The sequence below is a fragment of the Watersipora subatra genome, chromosome 5 (genome assembly GCF_963576615.1).
Source record: "Watersipora subatra chromosome 5, tzWatSuba1.1, whole genome shotgun sequence".
Lineage (NCBI taxonomy): Eukaryota > Metazoa > Bryozoa > Gymnolaemata > Cheilostomatida > Watersiporidae > Watersipora > Watersipora subatra.
The window spans coordinates 61,297,919-61,320,551 of NC_088712.1; the positions used below are offsets into that span (position 1 = coordinate 61,297,919).

A 22,633-nucleotide genomic window follows, 5' to 3' on the forward strand; every position below is an offset into this window, starting at 1 on the left:
AGTATAGCAGAGTTAGTATGGAAAGAGAGGCAGTTTGCATAATCTCTAAGAGGATGTGTTAATTTAGCATTTCATTTAATATAACCATCCACTGAACAAATCGGGCTCAATAAATGAGGGTTTGTCGTCGATGAACTATTTGTAATAAGCGCTCTGCAGCATATTGCTTGGTCGTATATTTAGTCTTTCAAAGCTCAAAGCATTAATTAACTGATGAAAGAAGACGATTTCAATAATTTCAAGATTTGAGCAGCCAGCTAAACTTTGTGTGTATGCAGAAATTATATTTTTATTTGTAGGCGGTTTTTATTCGTGATTCAAAGAGAATTACATAATTTTCAAATTGGCTTAAGAAAGCACCTCGTATAAGAGAAAGCACTTTATGAATGGATGGAATATTTAGTTTGCTCAAATCTACACCTTTAGCAACTATTGTTGTGACAGACCCATGTAACTATACTCTGTAGCAGTCATGCAGAATAAACAGAGCCTTAACTGGAAGCCTTAGAGCTGAAGTAGTCCTTTAAACATTGTGCTGGCTATAAATAGAAGCCATAATATTGAGGGTCCCAAATGTTTCTTGCGATGCAGCCATACTAAACTGTTTTCTACATCTCTGTACACTATTTAGATATTTTCTCTTTTCCAGCCTTCTACGTAGATATCCTCAACAGTAAGTTGTTTATAGCGCATGAGGATGAACTCTATCTTGAGGCATCTTGCATCAGCATTGCAAGGAATGTAATCAGCTAGCGAAGAGTTTTCATAGCAAGTTGGCCCATTTGGGAGTAGATCTGGATGGTAGGCAAACAGCACTGAGAGGCGCGTGAGATCCTCATCTGAAGTGAAATTATTCAAATTAAACACGACCTAATCAAAAGGAGGTTGTTCCCGATGCTACTCTGAAACTTGTTTGTACTCATAAAGCTAACCAGAACGATGACCGAAAAGATTTGTTGATACTAATATTGAGTATCAAACCAGATACACCTTAGCTCTTAAAACTTTTTGTATACACAACTTTGTGGGAAGTCATTTAGTCTTACCTATAATTCCAAAAGTTTGAACCCAAAGTCCACAAACACTGTAGATTGAGTTCATATCAATAGCTAGCCAGTGACTGTTACTTTGCTCAAAAAACATGGATGGCAGTAAACTTCCTTGGATAGTTGTCTCCTTTCCAGAACTAGTGGTCAGCAAGATGTCTGTTGAGTAATAACACAATTTTAATTCAAAGGTAAACTAGAGAGACACAAAAAGCATTATTAAATTAATATTGAAAAAGTACATTAATTTAATTATATTGAATAATTTTTAATTTAATTTTTAAATTAATTCTAATTGAATTAAGTGAAATCAGTTGAAAATTAAACTGAATTTAATTTAGTCATCTTTAATTAAAAATTATTAGATACAAATCAATTTAGTTTTAATTTCAACTAAACAATTAAATTTTAAATTAAGCCAATCAAAATAAAACCTAATTACTGAATAAATGAAGCCACTTGTACACTTGCTAATAAGTAAAATTCACCAAGGCTGGTACTTACCATTATCAATATGTTTGACTCCCAACTCTTTGCTGATGTAGATAGGAAAGGTATGGTTAGACAATGAGGAGCAGTTTGGCTGAAACTGAAAGCAACTTCCACCGACATAGCTGTATCCAACGCAACCATTGTTACTAAGGCAGTCCAGTGCACAAAGACCAGGCGATGTTGAGATGATTTCTCTGGTCACTTCATAGCGCTTAGTGTGGTCAGTGCGGCTGAAAGACTTCCCATAATTATCAAGCACTGCAAAACAGGTTATACAATTGGAATATTTTAACACACATGCAATGTGTATAAGCGACTTTATACAGAGTTTGTTGACTCAAGTTCCTGAACTCTTTGATTTTTCTGTGACAATTATAAGTTCCAACTTGTGATATGAAAAAATTGCATACAACATCTAACAATTATTTTGAAAATATCATTGCCAGCTGCCTTAACAGTCTTCAACCTAATAGCCGTTCTCTTAGCAGAGAAAAGTAATTTAAGCGCTGTTTGTCAAACTGTTTATTTGATTTGACTGGTTATTGCCATTTTTAGGATTCTTGTATCAAGCAGTGTGAAAAGTATTTTGGTTTGAAATGAAATTATTGCTAATAAAGTAACAACAAATATTTTATACCGTCTTTGAAAATGGCCATATTTTTCTGATGATAGATTTTTCAGCCTAAACAGCAGAAGTGTAAAACAAGATGTAAAACAGATAGGTGTATAAGTATATGACATATAAGCATCAAACAGTTTCAATTTCTTTTGTTCATGCATCATACTGTTTTATGCTCAATGAAATTGACAAGTAATTTTCTCTGTCAAAGTTGATAAAGTCACTGATTGTAACCTGTCACCAAGATAAACTCAGTTTATGAGCCTCTGCTAAGGCATCATGGTTAGCTAAACATGTGTGTATCTTTGTGAATCAGCTTTCAGCCGTATTAGCTTTTGTCCTATTTTTTTCTTTAACATGCAATAGTGCTGCCTTAGAGAGTTCTTAGATTAGGTCAAATTATAAAAGATATTGATACTTTCTTATCAAATCAACCAAAATTTTGTGTAAGTTCATCTTTAAAGGAAAGCTGTGTCTCCAAGAGTGGCATTCATGTCCGTTATAAGGATAACCTCTCAATTTACATTTCCCTACTAGCTTTGTGATAGTTAGCTTGTCAGCAAGTAGTAGGATAATAAAAGGAAACTGTTGGTTCTCTTTACAACTCAACAAGAATCAAAACCACTGAGTGCAACAAAACAGATTTTTTTTACTGTCTGTCGAAATTGACCATGGTAATTGGTCAATCAGTATGATAGATTAGAGGTGGCCCTGTTCTCAGCATATACTACTTCTGGAACCTTCAGATTGTCCTGAAGGGATGCATTTCACAACATGACCAGTCTAACAGAGCCAGGTAGCCATTTCACTTGCTCGGTGTGTGAAGGAAGATAGATCTTTAATGTGCCCACGATATCAATGTGGTACACAGAGTCTGCAAGTTATTGTCTAGATATGAAAGACTCAGCAATTTAGGGTTGAAAGCTTGCTGAGAGGTTTTATCAGATCAGCATTAAGCAGGACTTGAACCCCCAACCTCACGGTTTACAGTCAAAGATGCTACCACTAAGCCACTCTGACACCTTAATAAGACAGATATATATTTACTGAATATACATGAATACACAAGATTCAGTGCTTGCGCTTACAACCGAACAACAAGCATAAGGCGGCCAGCGATCTCTGACCTCGTTGTATTTCTAGCTTCTTTGTATGCGCATTGTCTCTAGCTGGCTCTATGAACAGAGTCAGCTAGAGAACAGCTAGAGAACAGACCCTATTGGTTCTTTTGATCATCTGTCAATCTCGGCTGCCTTCGCTCGACCGACCGAGTTTTTATTGTTGGCTGGATCTTATGCTGACCTAGGGCTTGGTTTGGCCGTGGTGTCAGCTCTAGGACCAGCTCGGCAGGCGCTTCACCATTACAGGTGTGTCAAATTACTACTAACCCAGGCTGCCCCGCATTATCTAGAAGCGAAAGTTTCTCACAAACCCGAACTAGATGACCCAGCCTAAAAGACAGGCTCATGTCAAACGTATAATGAAAACTAATAAATAGTGAGATGAATATTTATAATCTATAAAATATTTAATGTACCTGTTCATATCAACGTATTCATAAGTGTCTCTTTATTAATTTTTGAGCTTGTGTATAAAATCAGTGAGGTTGAAAGTTCAAGCAAGCGCATAACCAAAATACACACTAGCAACAGTTCTATTGCATCCATCACTGCACACTGTTCAGTAGGTAATACTGCCACTGCACCAATACTGGTTACTGTTCATTAGAAAATAGTTATACTGCATGTGTACTGCATACTGCACAGCAGTAAAAGTACGCAGTTCCAATATGCTGCATACTTTGTAGTTTTGATTATGCAAGCTAGAGAGACTCATTACCTTCAGTAATTAAATATATTGATATTCTCCACGGGCCTCCACAGGGCAACCCATCAGCGCATTTCATAGAGCATTCTGTTTCATCGACTGCTTCATGTCTGTCATAACCACTGTCTCCACAGAAACACTCAGCCCCGTATTCTGTTCCAAACACTCTGTAACCTGCAAGTTGCAGTAATGTTGTATATACTTTTCTCTTGATTTTCGTAATATGGTAACATGGCCGTCTCATAGACCACGATGTGCTTCTGCCTTACAGATCAGAATTTGTTAGTGTTTCTCAGATTAGACTTTAACACCTAGAGAGTTTTGAAGCATAATTTAAGTTGAAGTCCTAAGTAACCTACTTTATATGACAGTTATACACACCATTAATAACATACTGCGAATCACTGACATGCACAACCTAGATAACATACTTTATATGACTGGTATACACAACAGACCCTAAAACCTCTAATTGAATGCCACCTCTATTTGAACGCCACCTGTATTTGACCGCTACTATAAGTGAAGGGTTTAAAAATAGAGCAACACCCTCTATTTGACTGCCTTTTCTATTTGACCGCCACTCTAAATATTTTTTTATTTTTATGAACCCATAATATCAAGTGATCAGTAGAAAAGTGTCCACAAAATTGTATTAAGAATGAATTGTTTACATTAATAACAATCAATTCTCTCGTTGTCAAACTCCAAAAATTTTCTGTTAAAATTTTGAAGCAACACCATGGAAATAATCAATAATGGTCTCAGGCGAATAGTTTCTCCTTGCTTAACGCGGTCTTGACACTTCGAAGGACATGTACATATATAAAAACCAGTTTAAACTTACGATGGTCGATGAACTTTAAAAGAAACACCATAGAAATATTTAATATCTATCTCAGTCTAATGGTAGAGATCCTTGTTTAATGTGGTCTTTGTGCTTTGAGGTAGCCTACATATATAAAAAACAGTTTCAAGTTTTGGGCCAAAGGTTACGTATAACGAGCAAAACTATTACGGGCATTTGTGCTCAATGCAGCGTGTTCAAGTTTTGCTCTGCCAAAAAATTGTTTGGATGCTAATATTGCCTTGTTCAGCAATGCAAAAGAAGATTTGAGGTAAGAAGATATTGTTGAAGGTAATGGTCAACTAGCAGACGTTTGTTTCATCGATAGCAACAACCAGAACGCAGCTATTTGGGCAAACGGTGGAAATATTTTTGTTGCGAAATTGTTACTTTTTGTTTCTGCATGTGATACAAGTATGGTTCGTTTATGTTACTTGTTGAAGAATATATATTTGTAGCATTTTGTCAATTATCTTTACAGAAAATATAAATTTTCAAATTTGTAGCATATTTTTTGGTAGCGTCATCGCGTAATCTGATCATACAATTGATCGATGCTCGTATCTCCTCTTGTATTGCACATACAAAGCTGCAAAATGAAGCAAACATATCAATAAGTGCAATGAGCTTTTATGCAACATTGGTAAAATAAATATAAAATAAAAATTTACCTTCAAATTTAAAATGATATAAAAGTTGAAAGTTCCAACAATTTGCAAAGAAGGACGCAAGGTATAATATCATTGCAGGTCAATTGCAAGCGATAGATACCAACTGTTTAAAATATTTCTCCGTTCCTCTATGCACATTTATTAAAAGATCTTTGACAAGGTGAAGGCAAATTAGCAGGTTTATTACATCCAAAAGGTTAATACAAATCTAGCGGGAAAAAAAAGCAAAATATAGGCAGTGCTCGCTGTGTCTGTAAAAGGGCTAAATTTATCCTCCCAGAATTCTTACGAGCCATTTGAAAAATAAACTGCCAGCCTCTACTTGAATGCTGTTTCTAATTGACCACCACTATATAGGAAGGGTTGAAAAATAGAGTGTCACACCGTTCAATTAGAGTTTTTAGGGTAGATGAAAAACTGTATGCGAAAGATATACGCAACTTAGATTACATACTGTACATGATTGATATACACAACACTAATAAAATGCTGTATATGGCTGATATACAAAACAAGAATACAAATTTACTTTTTCAAATAAACTTCAGTTTGTTGAGCTGAATAGCAGCAGCTGCTGCCATATCAATTACAGAGCTAGTAAATTGCTATACACATAAAGCTGACTCTATAAAGCTTGAAGAACTATCATTAAAACATGATGTAATGTTTATAAATACAGAATAATTATTCCTTTCAGCACAAAAATTCCTCTTAGTACCAGCATTATATGTGCTTGCTTTTTTAAAGTATATTTAGATGGTGTTTGGGATCAACACGCTTATTCATTTTTTTTGTAAGCCGGTATTAACGAAATTAAGTTGTGTTTATCATTAGGATCAGAAAAAGAATGTGATCACCATCTAATTTAATCAGAAGGAGTCTGCATACAAAGCATTTTATTCTACTGGTAAAGAGACAACTATTTGAAAATTATAGTTCAAAATGTATATCAAGCTGATGAGAAAACAACTGTGTTTTATTCTGACCATACTGCCAGCAAATCAAACTGAAATTAGGACCCAAGGCTATGGAAATTGACGGAACTGTCGTTATTTACCTACATTATAGTAAATAGCACCAGAATTATGAGAAAATTATTGATTATTGATTGGTATTAACAGACTTTTGTACTCATTATTGTAGTATTAGTGTATTACGCGCAATATTACATATATTATTATTTGTACCAATTTTATAGCAACTTGAAGTTGCACTTAAAATTTACCGTTATCATAGCAGAATTGGCGGCACTCTTGAACACTTGCTACCGAGTAGTCTTTCATCCCACCGAGCACACGGTCCACTCCGTCAATGAAACAGCCGACATGCTTTGATACAATTCTTACTTCTAGAATAACCAAAACACAGAGTTTATATGCGTTCAAACACTTTCAGCTTCTTTCACCTAGAAACAATAATATCAAATAGAATTGAAAAATAACTTTTCAAGATAAAAGTCATCAGATTGAATTAAGATCTGAAAACTAAAAGGCATGAAAATGCAAAAGAGCAAACAAAGGGTTTTGATATTGATCTCATAATTTGATCCAAAACTAGTTTTTATCAGGTAGTTGAGAGTAGCAAAAAATTGTGCTTTGGCTGCGTATTACTGAATCATTAGCTATGATGTGTAAAATACTAGTAAATAAGGCAAGATCATCTGATAGTTTATTTAGGAAGGTCTAAATTAATGTATTCATGTAAATCAAAGGTAATCATGTCTAAATTAGGCTTTTCTACTAATAAAAATGCATCGATGCATTTTTGGAGAGACATGCAAACGAATAGCAAACAAAATTGTCTCCGATAATTTTACTAAAATTTATTCACACTGCTCTACCATTTTATTTTGCCGACTCTTCTTTTAGAAGATATAAATGTTATAGGTGAAACGAGACTCAAGACATCTCGAGTATCGACCTGTCTCGTCCCCGGATCGATCTCGTCTCAACCTAACTATTGCCAAACGTGAGAGACAGGAAGTAGAACTAAAGCACCTGCCCACAGCTGTTAAAACATGGCTTCTCGCGGTAACAACAACTCCATATATTGTAAAGGATTGCTGGCAACTGACTTTAAAGTTATACTCGGTTCGTTACTACCTGTTGTTATTGATCATGTTGGCCACCAAGTCTAACTATGTAGTCCGGACAACGGCCCTGTTAATATATTGTAGTCCGGTTCTGCGTCCTTAAAACAGATACCGGGTCGTATCCAATTACCCTCCGGACAATTCAATTTAATAAATAAGACTGTTGTGGGTAAAATATCTGCATTTTATCGTATCGTGTTCAAACACCAACTGCCCTTCATAAAATTCGGGCCTCTTATATACAACTGATTGTGGGTAAAACTTGGCCGGATATGTAGAAACAAACTAAAGGCTGTGTCGACTATATTTCTTGTTCCGGGTAACAATGACATTATCGTAAGTTCAATTTAAGAATATATACAGTAATTCATATAATTTTATGAGTAAAATTTAAATATAATTCACATACTACTGGTAATACACAAACAACTTAACATAAATAAAACAATAAAAATGAAAGTGTTATTGCGTGTTCTTTTAGTTGTGGTACTTCTTAGTAGATCGGCGGCTATCAGTTTCAATACACATTTAATTACAACATAAAGTAAAGCCTATTCAACAGATGGTAAAAATATACATGTACAAAGCAATATGTTTATAATAATTATTATCAATCAAGCTCCCAGTTCTTGGAAATATATAACTTCGCTATTTTAGAGCTGTTTGTGTCACTTTTGTTTACAAAAATTACATGCATATTGCAATTAAAATGTTGTAGTTAAATCGTTTACACCAGGAAAAAATTCAATTTAAAAAGAGGTTTATCAATTTCATATATCAAGTGCGCTAGTCCTTGTGTACTGAAATCATCACAAAATGCACATTATTTTACTGTCTCGTGTCTCGAATTTTTACTAGACAGTGTCTCGAGTCTCATCTCGAACTTAAAAAACCTGTCTGCATTCCACCTCTAATAAATGTATCTGACAAACTACTTTGTCTGCAAAGCTGATATAGTTACATCGTCCACAAATGCTGTCTTTATAGTAAACTTGAATGCTTGTTACCATTGCAGTTGCTAGAATACAAGTAATCTATCTAAAACTTTTATATAACCTTGCAGTAAGACATACGATGTTACCATTTTATTAAATTTCAAACAGATAATGTAGCTCCCTGGTGGTTACTTATGATACTGGCCCTCATGAACCAAAAGAAGTTTTAAAACCAAATAGTTGAAATAAAATTTAAAATTAAAATTACATTAAACTTCCTACCTAATAAAAAGTTTGTTGATAGGAAGCAGAATAATTTTAGCAACCTATTGACCCATGAAGCATACATGTGCAAAGTTCGAATGAAATTGACAAACACAGTGAGGGAACACATAGCCATTATGCGCACTAACAGACACTCAATGACAAATGAGGTTTGTAAAGGGAACTGTCGAGCCCCCTTTATTGCTTCGCAAGAAACAAAACCACTGAGTACAAGACAATAGGATAAGTGTATATACTTAAACAATGTATATGAATACATGTAATTCAGTGTTTGAGCATAAAAAGAAAAACATGTAAGAGACTGCCAGCAATCTCTGCTCTCTCTTCTCATCTGGTCTTTTATATACCATCTCAACACTTGCTGGCTCTGCCCCAACATTGTCTCAGTTTTGTGTAGGCAACTGTCTCTCTGCCGATCAGGTTCTCATTGGCAACTGTATCTCCTGCCAAAACGGGGCTCAGCTCGGTCATTTTGTCGGCTCTGGGGTCAACTGGGTACCTGACTCCAGGGCCAGTAGTGGTTGTCGCGGTGATTTATTATTATAAGTTACAGCATTCATGGAATTTATTAGATAATAAAAGCTACTACTTTGGCATGTTCACATTACCTTTCTCTGTCCTGTATACTGAGTATGTCTCAGCGCCTCCACAGAACTCTCCGCTGTCTCCACTACAAGGTTGATCACACTCAGAGTCAACTGTAGCTGACCCACTGTACCGGCCGTTAATGTTTCCACAGAAGCACTGATTGGATGATTTCAAGCCAAATATTTGGAAACCTAAAACAAACAAAAGGCCAAACTACAAAGATGAACACTTGTACTAAATGTTAATGGTTTATTTTTATAAAAGTTTATTAACCAATACTACTGAATACATGCATTATTGTTTACATTGTTTACATTATTGTTATACGTGCAATCATTTTATTGTTGGTTTTATTTAAATCAATTTATAAGATACTGTCTAAAATAAGTTTTTCAGTAATACTAAAATGAAAAAATTGTGCCACTGCCAAAGCAGGCATGCATTTCTGTAAGTCATAACAGCTGTTGTGAATGGAAAATGTCACAGAGAAGCTCTCACCTGCTTGGTGACAGATGTTTGCACAAAGCGTTGCTGTTGCCAGTCCAGCTAATAGGGTACAGGAATTTTTCTCTGCAGAGTCTGCGTAGCAGCCCTGGTAGACCGGCTTTAGTGACTCATCTTAAAATTAAATCAATATAAAGAGTTAGACACTCATATAATGAGGTATTGTCATTTTCAGAAATGATTTTCAGAAAGAGTTTATGAGCAGTTTATGGTAATTAGACTTTTGCTTTACTTCTTATTATGAAGGTCAAAAAATAGGAACACCATGTCTTTTAATAGACACAATATTGCAGGGATGACAGTTTTCAACACAGCAGTAACTAAAGACTCTCTTGAAAATATTACTTTACAACTTCAAATTATTTAAATGACAAGAGATAACATCGACCCACGTAAAGGGTATAAACTTTATGAAATGTGTGCCAGGTCAATAAATATAGCTGACTACATCAATGAAACTTGCAAAATTTTACAAGTACAATCAAGCACAAAACTATCTAAACTAAAAAACTATTTTAAAAGACTTACATCTTAGTACTTCAATTGGCATCATTCTATGGACTCATTCAATAAAATTTTGAAACCTGTCATAAGTGATGTACGTAAAAAGGAGCTGCAAAGGTCAGCAAACATTGGCAAGAACTTAGCACGGATTAGTTGAGGTTGAAAGCTTGGTGGTGGTAGCCAATCACTGCATAGCATTTGTGAGTAAACTCTGTCTATATTTGTAAGTGTATCTGATTATATTTATTACTGTCTTTAAGCCGGGTGATGCTAGAACTTCTTTTATTTTTTAATAAAATACTCCAAAGATAGGTGTTTAAGAAGCTGAGTCTCACGAACCAGACAAAATTTTGAAAATAAATATGATTGGCAACCTTGAAAAAGCACAGAGCAAATGCCTGTAATGTTTGAATGAATTTGGCCATGAATTGTTGAAACGCATGGCCTATGCAGACTAACAGACAGGCGCACGCGATGACAAAAAATTTGTTTTATTAATATAAGTAGTAGCATAATAAGTTTTTATTTACTGACAAATCTGCAGAAAACTAGAGAAGGTTATTCTATGTTAGCTAGCAATCATATTATATTTTTTAAAAGCAACTGTCATATTGTTGTGAAATGTGATCCATTGAAAGCCTAGCCTTGGGCTGAGCTGAGCCGAGCCGGGCTGTGCTCAGTCAGGCAGAAGAACGAGGTGAGAGTTAAGCCAGTCAGAGCCAAGTCGAGCCGAGCTGAGTAGAGTCAAGCCAAACCAAGCCAAAGACGAGCCGAACCGGGTCACGACCAGCCAAAAACGAGGGATGGAGCCTACTTGCTATATAAGCCTGAACATTTGTGCTAGAGAGCAGAGCTGTTCTGGGCCTCTTCATTGCATGTGCTTGACTATTCTTGTACTCTTATGAACAAAGCAGAAAATATATGTATAAACTCATCCACCGAGTCTTGTGGTAGTGAAGGAAAATAAGGGTGGCACAAAACCCTTACACTAGTGGCAGCGGTGGGATACTACGATCCCAAAAAACACTGAACCTAGAGATTTGTACTGGATCACTGGATTTCTGGGTGAACTTTCTACTGCCTAAAAAATGGCAGCAGGAAGAAACCCAGACAACAAAGGCCTGCCTGATAAACGGCAGCACTGCTCCTACTGGAAGAACTTTCTGGCAACAGGAAGAAACCCAGAGAGAGCTGCGTAAAACCCTATGGACAGGAGCAGACTCAGCAGATGCACTGCTTGTGGACAGGAGCAGGAACCCACTGAAAGCCCCAAACATGGCCAATAGAAGGACACGAAGAGCCCATCCGAAACCCGATCGACTAGTTGAAGCACTAGAACGGGTGCTATTGATGCCAAAAGATCAGGAGCTGGCACCACACTACAGGACTCTCCAGTACACAGAAAAGAAAAATATAGAATACTTTACTGCCCGCTTTCTGGAGGTAGCCGATGCCAACCAGTAGACGGAAGGAGCAACACTGTTGCACTTCCGAAAAGCACTGAGCAAACAGGCCGAGGACTGTGGATGGGCTGAGGACCAAGAGACCATCCTCAATGCTCTCCGGGCAAGACTCGGGCTATTCGCCAGACAGGCAATAAGCCAGCTTAACGCCCTTAGATGAGAGGAAGGAACGTCTTATTAGGAGCATGCTATAGAGGTCGAAAGGCTGGTATGCATTGCGTACGAAGACCTGCCAAACCGACACCAAAATAACATGGCCATGGAGACGTTCTGTAGCTTGCTGAGGGATCTTGCCCTGCAGCGACATCTGTTTGCCATACACACAACCACACTAGCTGATGCTGTATGAGCCTGAAATGACTACCTCCAGATTCAAGGAGGCTAACTCGAAGGCTAACGCTAACTCGATTAACTCGGCTAGTCCAATCTCTCAGAAAAGAAGTGAAATGACTCCAGGAGTGAGTTCACACACAGACCGAGGGAGGAAGCCATCTAGATACATTTTGCTGGGGTTGTCGTCAGCCAGGGCATGTTTGAAAGAACTGCCCCGCTACTCGAAACCGGTTTTGGGAAACGATGGAAGGCCTCAGCAGTAGCTCCGGCTACTGACTGTGCCAAGGCCAAACAACTCCAGAGACGGACCAAAGCCACACGGGATTCGGTGAACGCTGACGGATGGTCTCAACCAGCAAGGACTAGACCGAAGAATTTTCATGCACAGGAAAAGCCTGTGGAGACACAAAATTATTAGCAGTCCTTGAGTGAGGCCAACCCCGATGCTTTTCCAATCCCGGATGCCACCTGTGCCCCTCTGAGCAAGCGGCAAGGACGTAACTAGAAATGTAGAAAGGTGACTACCAAATCCCCCCACCCAAGACACGGAGGACCACTCCCACAAAAAGGGGTAGTCAGAAGCCTGCCTTAAAAGTGGCAGTGCCGGCACCTTCCCCGCCTCAGGGGCCGCAACCTCAGGAGCTGCGGATCAACCCCAGATGCGGGGCGGCCTCAAGGACTAACTTCACTCAATTGCAAAAGAAGGGTACTTCAAGCTCCTCAGAAACTGCCCTGGAGAATACAACTATGGCGCAAGATCTCAGCAGACCTTACTCCACCAGCTATTTCTTTCCAAGAAAGTGGAGGGGCGGCCCATCCAGTTTTCGCTGAACACGGGGTGTACCACGAACCTGCTAAATAAACAAGTCTTTGACCGATTACCTGGAGCTGTACGAGACCAGCTCGAGGAAAGCGACAGCCACGGCCTACTGACTGACAGGACACGGCTCCCCTTTTATGGAATAATTCGGTTAACAATTCGTCTGAGAGATGTGAGGACAGAGGAAGTTTTTGTAGGCAGTCGTCTAAGCGAGGACTGCTATACTGGGAATGTCATTTTTTGTGGCCCATCAGTGTTTTCTCTAGTATGAACAACCAGTTGTCCAAGTAGATGGAAGGCAGCTAGTCAGCACGGACTGGCATAGACGACGGTTACAGAACAAAGTGCAGGTAGTCAGGGGGTGGTGGTTCTAGCCCAAACAAAGATGGTGATACATTGTCCCATTACCACACAGACTTACTGCCCCATGGGGCTGATTGAAGGATTTCTGGATGGACCCCCAGTGGCAAGTAGCCTAAATCAGCCGAGACCCAAGGGGCAGGTAGGTCATCATTCGCTGTATGAACACAACGGAGCAACCATTGACCTTGCCGTCTGTAGCCACCATTGGCACATACACAATGGTGGATACTCCACAGGTCGAGGAAAACGACTCCTTACTATACAAAGCCGGTCCGACTCCAGCCAATGAAGTGCCGGTTCACCTGAAGGAGTTGTTTCAGTCGGCCCGACCTCACTGTGAAGGGGCGAGTCAGTTGGCAACGTCGGCCCTCCTGCTGAGTCGGCGTGCCACCGTGTTCAGTAAGGGCGACGACGGCGTGTGAAGGACCTCCGAGGTGGAACACTTCATCCCACTCAAAGAGGGCACTCGTCCGATTTGGCAGCCCCCTCACAGGCTCGAGCTGAAAAAGGAGGCAGAGGCCGAAAGGCAGGTCCAGGACCTACTCAAGAGGGGGCTCATCAAACCAGCTAGAGGAGCCTGGAGCTCAGCCGTGGTGCTGATCCAAAAGAAAGACCGGAAATAGCGGTTCTGTGTCAATTATCCGGCTGCTGAACGCCGTCACCGAACAGGACGCTTACCCCCTAACGAGAATCAACGACAGCCTGGATGCGCTGTCTGGGAGTCGTTACTTCAGCACGTTAGACCTGGTGAGCGGGTATTGGCTTGTGCCTGTGGATGTGAAAGCACAGCAGAAGTCAGCCTTCTCAACACGATCCGGATTGTGGAAGGGGAAAGTGTTATCCTTCGGATTGACATCTGCCCCAGCCACCTTCCAAAGGCTCATGGAATGCGTCTTTCATGACCTCCACTGAAGAACGCTGTTGCTATACCTCGATGCCATCATAGTCATTGCACCAAATTTCAACACACATTTGCATCGGCTAGAAGAGGTCTTCCAGAGACTCTACAAAACAGCATTACAATTAAAACCATTCAAATGTGAACTGTTGAAACCCTAGGTCCGCTACCTGGGTCATATAGTGAGCCAAGACGAAGTCTCTATGAACCCTGACAAGGTAAAAGCAGTCACGTAGTGGCTGAATCCGCGTGTAGTGAGGGAACTCTGAGGCTTCCTCAGGACAGTCGGCTTCTACTGACAATATATCCCGGAGTTCGCTAATATAGCGCATCCCTTGCACCGGATGACTGCGAAGGGACAGTCTTGGAGATGGATGGAAGAAAAACAGATCACCTTCACCAAACTGAATGACAGCATCAGCACCACTCCGATCTTGGCCTACCTGGACCCCCAGAGGCAGTACATCTTGGCCACGCATGCCAGTAGATGTGGAGTAGGGGGCATGCTGTTCCACGTACAAGAGGGCTGCAAGAGGGTCATTGCCTATTACAGCAAAACTCTCACCTCCTCAGAGCGCATTTACTCGTCACTCAACAAGAATTGCTCATGGTGGTCAAAGCGGTGAAGCACTTTCAGCCCTATTTGTATAGACCAGAGTTCCTTCTACGGACAGATCACGCTTCACTCCGGTGGTTGTGTAGGAGGAGGGAACCTTTGAATCAACTGACCAGGTGACTCGAGATCCTGGCAGAGTTCCTCTACATTCTGGAACACCAGTCAGGAACTCACCACAAAAATGCAGATAGGCTGAGTAGGCAAACCTGCAAGGGCTGCCGGCAATGTGCGAGTATTGAACAGAAGGATGGAGGCCCTCACAGAGCAAGAGCTGTTAGCTGGATGGGTACCGACTAGTTGCCTGGATGGGAATCTTGCCCTCGACAGAGCAAAGTTGATCCTGGGCAACGTAACATACCCCGGGGTGCTGACCGGTATCTTGCATAGGACTCCGGCCCAACAGTGGCAAGAATGAACCTGAGTGCCGATGGTACCCCCGAGGGGCTACCAGACCCGCCAGAGAAGTCAGGACAGAATTGTGAGCTGGCAAGGCTACAGGCCACCGGACAGGTACCGGGGGCCATAATGTACCGGACAATCCCCACGGGTAGTATTGGCGGAACACCTGGAAGTCAGAAGCAGAGAACTGGCTATGCTGTATCACATGCAAGGCTCTTTGCAAATACGACAGGACGACGTGCTGGATGCACGCGTGGCCCCGCAAGGCTGCGCTAGATGGTGAGCCATCTGCCCGCCGGCCATGCAGGAAACCATGGTATGGCAAACACACGCCCTGACCCACTCTAGAGTGAGAAGAACGACAAGTCGCCTCCAGCTGACCGGGTACTGGCCCGGAATGTTGTCCACAGTTAGACGGCTCATCAAGAGTTGCGAGGTGTGCCAGGCTGAAAAGAATAGAGGGACAAAGATGGCCAGAAACTAACAGAAGCTTTATGCCAGAAAACCCTGGCAGAAGGTGGTCGTAGATCTCATCGGGCCATTTTCAGCCACTCCAAGAGGAAATAAGTAGGTGCTGGTCCTCACCAACTACTTCACTTGATGGCAGAACGCGATGGCGCTGCCTGACACCATGGCACTGGTGGTCGCGAACGCGCTAGATGAGCAGGTGTTCTGCTACCTGGGGCTTTCAAAGCAGATCTACACAAACCATGGAGCGCAGTGCGAGAGCCAACTGATGGCCGAACTGTGCCAACTCTAGAGCGTAGAGAATACACATACCACTCGGAACGGAATAACCAGAACTCAGAGATTCCTTGAGGGCATTACTCTTAGCCCGAGGACAGGACGAATGGGGTATGTTGCTTCTCCAACTGATGAGGGCATACCGAGGCACACCCCACTCCGCAACTAGAGTAACAGCCAACATGCTGATGTTGGGACGGAAGCTGAGGTTGCCAGACCAGCTGGAGAGCCACCCCCACCGACCGAGTTCTTTCTTGTCTACAAACACGCCTTCCAAGTGCAGCAAAGGCTACAAATGGTGCATGAGGCAGTTCGGCAGAGTCAGGTAAAGATGAGACCGGAAGACTGGTAGGAGCCACTGCTGTAGGCCCCAGGCCACTGGGTGTGGCTCATGAGCAAACACTGAAAATGGAGAGAAGACCCCAAGTTACAGGCAAAGTTCATGGGACCATACTAGGTCGTGGAGGCCTGGGGCAACCACATATATCTGGTGGAGCGACAGGGCTAGTCCTCCATCCAAAACGAGGCAAGGCTGAAGCCCTGCCATGCTTGTCCAGAAAAGCTGGAACAAGCCCTGGCCACTCTGTAGCCAAGAAGAGACCCTAACATGAAGGGGGCTCGACCCAGCAGGCCATAGAGAAAGCCGGAGGAGGTCAGGAGCCCAGGGCCAATAATGCCGCCCCCCCCCCAACTGGGAAAAACTGTTGATGGAGGCCACAGAAAAGCAAAGGCAGGAGACAACTCCTGAAGAAAACCTAACCGGACCGAAGGAAAGGGAGCACCAAAGGCCGAGTTCAGTAAAAGTCAATCCGGTCCCACTAGGCAAAGTTCTGGGAGAACTGGAATCAAATTCGGAGGAGGCTGGAGAAACTGCAACTCCAGAAATCCTATCAGCTCCAGTCCGACGCAATCCAAAACTGGCCCGGACCACTAGAAAGCTGGAACAGTATGGAGATGGGGTATGCTACGCTCCATGAACTGTCGGAAAACGGTCCAAAGGTCGAAAAGGAAAGTGGTAAAACGGTCCTCACGGACGCGACCAAAGTTTTTCTTTTAAACTTTCTTTCACTGGTTTTCTCTAGATGAGGTTAGAGCACTTGAGAAGATGGACAGCGAAGGTAAGATCTCTCTACAGGATTTATTGACTTCAGTCATAACTAGCTTGAAAGAAGGTCATGGAAAGGTTAATATATGTGGCTAAAAGCTCACTGTCCTGGATATATTAATTAAAAGGGTATGCTTCAAACTGGGCACTTCTCATCAAGCTATATTGCTATGACTGCATATAATGGCAGCCCAACAACTTAACAAAGAGCTGGAAGTGTATTCAGAATTTTCTACCTATACAGAAGGTCGTGGTAAGGTCAACGATGCGGAAAATATGTGATGCGAAAATATCAACCCAACTCATCAAGTGACTATTCAATCTAGAGCTCTTTTTATGTAGTTTAACACTTACACAGTGTAGCACGAGTACGCTGCAGAGATTTATTGTAGCGCATTGGAGAGGTTTGTTTGTTATGCTAGTGGCAATTTGTCCCAACACAACCATATCCAATGTTTCCTTCGGCAATCCTTGATACACAGTTCTAATGAGGCTTAATTGTTCAGATGACATAAAACTAGTGCATAATTTCCTACATTTGCACCCATTTAGTTTGATGTCAACAGCTAGAATGGCAATGTTATCAGCAGTGATAGGCTGATCGTTATTCTCTGTAATTTGATTTAATGAATTCGTATTATCGTTAGCAGCCACATATTGCATAAGCAGCAGTATTTCTAAAGTTGCCCTATTATCACAATCCTCATCATCGCTTGTTGAGTTTTGAGCAGATGCCATTATGATGGATGGATAACTTTGGTATCTTACAAAATACGTTTTAGCCGTTTTATTATAAAACAGGAAGAAAAAAGAACGAAAAAGCCGGAGAAGAAAGACGTAATCCAAGAGGCGGCTCTTGATAACATCACTTGCCTGTGTACCATCAAAATGACCATGTCCTCCAATGAAGTTGAACCAGAGCCTGCACCACAAAGTCCTGTTACTCAAGAAAAAAAAGTAACAGCATGCAAGGTGACGGGTGTCGTGAAGTGGTTTAATGTTCGGAACGGGTATGGGTTCATCAACCGAGATGATACAAAAGAAGATGTGTTTGTTCATCAGACGGCCATAGTTAAGAACAATCCTAAGAAATACCTTCTTTTGGTTGGTGATGGAGAAACTGCAAAGTTTGATGTAGTGGAAGGTGAAAAAGGCAGTGAAGCTGCCAATGTGACCGGTCCTGATGGAGAGCCAGTCCAGGGTAGCAAATATGCTGCAGATAGAAGGAAAGGATATCGTGGTTACTATCGTGGAAGAGGCCATGGACGACGAGCCTATAGAAGATTTGAGCATGAGGGCACGGAGACCGGAGAAGGAGATGTTGGGCAAGATGGGGAACCAGTAGACGGAGGGGCTAAAAGACCACCCAGGCGCAGGAGATTTTACAGAAGATACAGAAATCGTCCCGCATACAATGAGGGAGAAAGCGCAAAGTATGATGCACCACAAGAAGGAGAAGATAACTGAAAATTGTAGAACAGTAATGCTAATTAGTAAACATGAGTCAGTTTAATCTTATGCAGATTGTATTATCTCAACAGCCCCTCTCAATCTGCAATACCCAAGCGTTTTACAACACTGGTAAATTGTGGTTTCGCCAGCGCTTTAGTCATACAGTCTGCAGGGTTATCACAACTCGGGATGTATTGATATTTGATGTTAGACTGCTCTCTGAGAAAGTGATAGTGAATGTCTATATGCTTTGTACGATTGTGTTTAACTGGATCACCTTTAGCAAGTGATAGAGTACCCTGATTGTCGGAGAAGATTGTGTTGTCGTTTGATTGTTCAATGCCAAGACTGGAGCAGAATGAGCGAAGATAGATCATTTCTTTGACAGCTTCTGCTAGTGCCATATACTCTGCCTCACAGGATGATAAAGCCACGGTTTGCTGTTTCTGTGTCTTCCAGCTAATAGGTGCACTGGACTGCCCGAGTGTGAATACATAGCCTGTAGTAGACTTTCTGTCTTCGGTGTCCCCAGCCCAATCTGAATCAGTATAACTAATAAGCTGATTATCTGTTGGTTTGAAAGTCAGTGAATAGTTTTTGGTGGCTTTGAGATATCTCAGTACGCGTTTGGCTGCAATGACATGTTGCGGTCCTGGTTTCTCCAGAAATTGTGACAGTTTGGAGACTATCCAGCTGAAATCTGGATGTGTTGCAGTCATGAGATAGATCAAACTGCCGACCACTTGACGGTAAGGATAATTTGATTTAAGAACCTTGTTGTGTTCGTTCTCAGTAGCTTTTTCTGAAACAACATGTTTATCAGCAGGTGTTTGAGTAGGATTACATTCAGTCATGTTAAATCTTTTTAGAATACTATCAACATAGCGTTCTTGTGACATTGAATAGTTGCCATTGTCAAGACGTGAAAAGTCAATGCCAAGAAACCATCTCAACTCACCCCTGTCATCCATGCTGAACTTTTGACTTAGTTTCTGCTTGGTTCTATTGATTGATGTGAATGTGTTGCTGGCCACTATAATGTCGTCAACCCAGAACAGTATGTATATTAGCTCGTCGTCTGCAGTTCTGTTCTTGTAAACACATGGATCGTTCTGAACAGCCTGGAAACCTTCCGTCTTTAGAAACTCAATTAGTGTTTGGTGCCAGTTACGTCCACTTTGTTTTAGGCCATAGATCGACTTTTTTAGGTGGCAGGTGAGCTTTGTATTTCTTTCATCGGTTTGAAGATAACCAGCTGGTTGCTCAAGGTAGATATCTGTATCTATTGGAGCGTTAAGGTAGGCCCCCTTAACATCTAGTTGGTGAAGTATGAGGTCACTGTTGGCTGCCATTTGCAGTATGGATTTAATTGAGGAGAATCTAGTTGTGGGAGAGTAAGTGTCAAAGTAGTCTACCCCATTTGTTTGTGAGTAGCCTTTTGCGACGTATCGTGCCTTGTACTCAACTTGATTCTTTTCTTTTCCTTGCTTCAACGTATATACCCATCGACCTTTGGTCTCAGATCGATCGCTGGGTAATGGCTTGATCTCCCACGTTTCGTTAGCATTCAGCAAATCCATTTTTCTGTCTATTGCTGCCTTCCAGCATTCAGCATATTTAGAACGAATAGCTTCTTCGTATGTATTTGGGATATCCATCAGTACTTTGTAAGCATAATCAGTGGTGGTTAGGTAGTAGTCAGATAAGTACCTTGGAGGTCTACGTTCTCGTGTTGGTCTGTCCTCTGGTACAGCTATATCAGATGTACCATTTGTTTCATTTAGCTCTTCGGCTGATATGTGTGCATCATCATTCTGTTCTGGATGAGACACCCGGGTAGCTGGACCAGATGACAGATCACCATCCCCAGCAGGCTCTGTGCGTTTACCTTGATTAGCACTGAGCGGAACCATGAGGGCTTCCTGTTCACAAATGGCTAGCGGAGAAGTTGAATTTACAGTTACATTCCTTGAGGTGACCACTTGTTGATTTGTTTTGAGAACATAATAACTTTGACTAGTTGTATTGATAACGAGGTAGGTACCTTCATAACCTCTGGCATCCAGTTTTAATTTATGTGCTTCATTGTAGTATGTACATGGTGCACCAAAAGTATAAATGAGTCTCATATCTGGTTTGTGATTCGTGAGGAGTTCATATGCTGTCTTGTTAGTGCGCCTTTGGTAGCTTCTGTTGCGTAAGTATTGAGCATGACGCACGGCATATGGCCACAAATTCTTGCTTAGATTGGCATCAGATAGCAGGCATCTGGATATTTCTAGCAGACTTCTCCAATTACGCTCGGCTTTCCCGTTTTGATATGGGGAATATGGTGCTGTAGACGTGAACTTGATTTTGTTATCTAGTAAGACATTCTGAAATTCTGTACCAGTGTATTCTTCGCCATTATCAGAGTGTATCTCTTGAACATTTCCGATAGGTGTCACATCACTTAGGAATCTTTTTAGTGCCCGGTGTGATTCCTCTTTACTGCGTAGAAAGTAGAGGAAAAGCATGCTTGAGTATTCATCGATGAAGCTGATGATGTACTTCTGTCCATCCTTTGATGTGGGATTGATCGGTCCAGCTATATCACTGTGGACTCTTTGCAAAGGTTTTGTGGCATGTGTTGATGTGTCATCTTGAGACTTTGGTTGCACCGTTATTTTGTTTTGATTGCAGGTTTTACAGCTTTTTGGTTTTAGTATTGGTTTGTCAACTTTCATACCTTTGGTGGCAGATTGTAGTTTGATGATATCGTTGTAGTTCATGTGGCCAAGGTCTTTGTGCCACTGGTCAAGAGTTTTTGTAATGTATGCTGATTCATATTGAGTTTGCAGAAAGTAGAGTTGCCCTTCCTTTATAATGTTGAAATCTGTGTGATTTGATGATAGAGTACTTCTGTTCTGCGTAAATGTGACTTGAGCACCAGTTCCAACAGCAGCGCTAACAGAAAATAAGTTTGTAGGGAAACTTGGTGCCAGAAGAGAATTTTTGAGAGTAATCTGCTTTGTCTCCCCCTTTGAGTCAAATATGTTGAATACTGCACTGGCTTTGGCTGTAACTAGCTTATTGCTACGCCTTCCATCTGCCAATTCTATGTAATGTCTTTCTGGGACAAATTCATTGTCATATGCAATGAAACGATCAGGATTGTTGACTATGTGTGCCGTGGCCCCACAGTCCACTAGAAGTTTGTCATGCATCATTGATTTTGGCTGTGAAATGTTGTCAGCATATGTAGTAGTATTCGTCAGAAAAGTAAATGTTAGGTTTGTTGAATTCTGTGAGGTCACAGGTTTTACACCTCTTTTCTTTAGAAAGCATACAGCTTCAACATGTCGTGGTTTATTACAATAGGAGCACGTAAGACTTTCTTTCACAGAGCAATTGAGGGACCAATGGCCATATTTAGCACATGCCTTACATTGTGTTTTAGAGGATGTTTGAGCTGTCATAGCAGTTGAACACTCATGTTGGTAGCGGATGGCCTCGGTACTGACATAATTTGTTAACGATGCCTTGAATTCAGATAAAGTTTTGACCTTGTCTAGTTGTGTGTGAACCACTAAATAGGGCTTACAGGACTCGGGCAATCCTTTTAGAAGCATGGCGATTATTAAATTGTCAGTAATTTGCTCACCTGCCGTTCGCAAGTCTGTGGATGCTCTTTCTGCTCTTATAATGTAGACAGTTATATCTTCGTGGTCCTGCATCTGAAGGGTTGTGAGTTCTTCATAGAGAGTTAATACTCTGGGTTTTTCGGTACTGGCAAAATGCTGTCTCAAAATAGACAGAGCTTTCCTACCATCATTTGCAGCGTCAGTCATAACCAGCAATAGGGATTTCTCATCCAGTACTTGCACAAGCTCCGCATATGCCATCCTGTTTTTCTCCTCAAAGTTAGTTGGGTCTTCCCCATCAGTAGGTTTAGGAATAATAGATTTGTGAACATCTTTATCCTGTGTATACAGATAGTTCAGGAATCTAGTTTCCCATATTGGAAATGAAGTTGGGTTACCATCAAAGT

The 22,633-nt window shown here is 41.1% G+C and overlaps 2 protein-coding genes across 2 annotated transcripts in view; one reads left to right on the forward strand and one right to left on the reverse strand.

Annotated features, from left to right (window-relative positions):
* Positions 1 to 627: 627 nt before the first annotated feature.
* LOC137397557 (uncharacterized) overlaps positions 628 to 22,633 on the reverse strand; it is a 37,215-nt gene continuing 15,209 nt past the window's right edge. The window contains exons 5-11 of the mRNA XM_068083848.1: positions 9,901 to 10,020; positions 9,423 to 9,593; positions 6,728 to 6,850; positions 3,997 to 4,158; positions 1,551 to 1,796; positions 1,047 to 1,205; positions 628 to 839 (exon numbers count right to left, since the gene is read on the reverse strand). Of these exons, the coding sequence (XP_067939949.1) occupies positions 628 to 839; positions 1,047 to 1,205; positions 1,551 to 1,796; positions 3,997 to 4,158; positions 6,728 to 6,850; positions 9,423 to 9,593; positions 9,901 to 10,020 (1,193 nt within the window). The remainder of the gene's footprint in view (positions 840 to 1,046; positions 1,206 to 1,550; positions 1,797 to 3,996; positions 4,159 to 6,727; positions 6,851 to 9,422; positions 9,594 to 9,900; positions 10,021 to 22,633) is intronic.
* Positions 17,966 to 18,618, forward strand: LOC137396681 (Y-box-binding protein 3-like). Its single transcript, XM_068082996.1, has one exon. It carries the CDS (start codon positions 18,040 to 18,042, stop codon positions 18,616 to 18,618), a length of 579 nt encoding a protein of 192 aa, XP_067939097.1. The 5' UTR covers positions 17,966 to 18,039.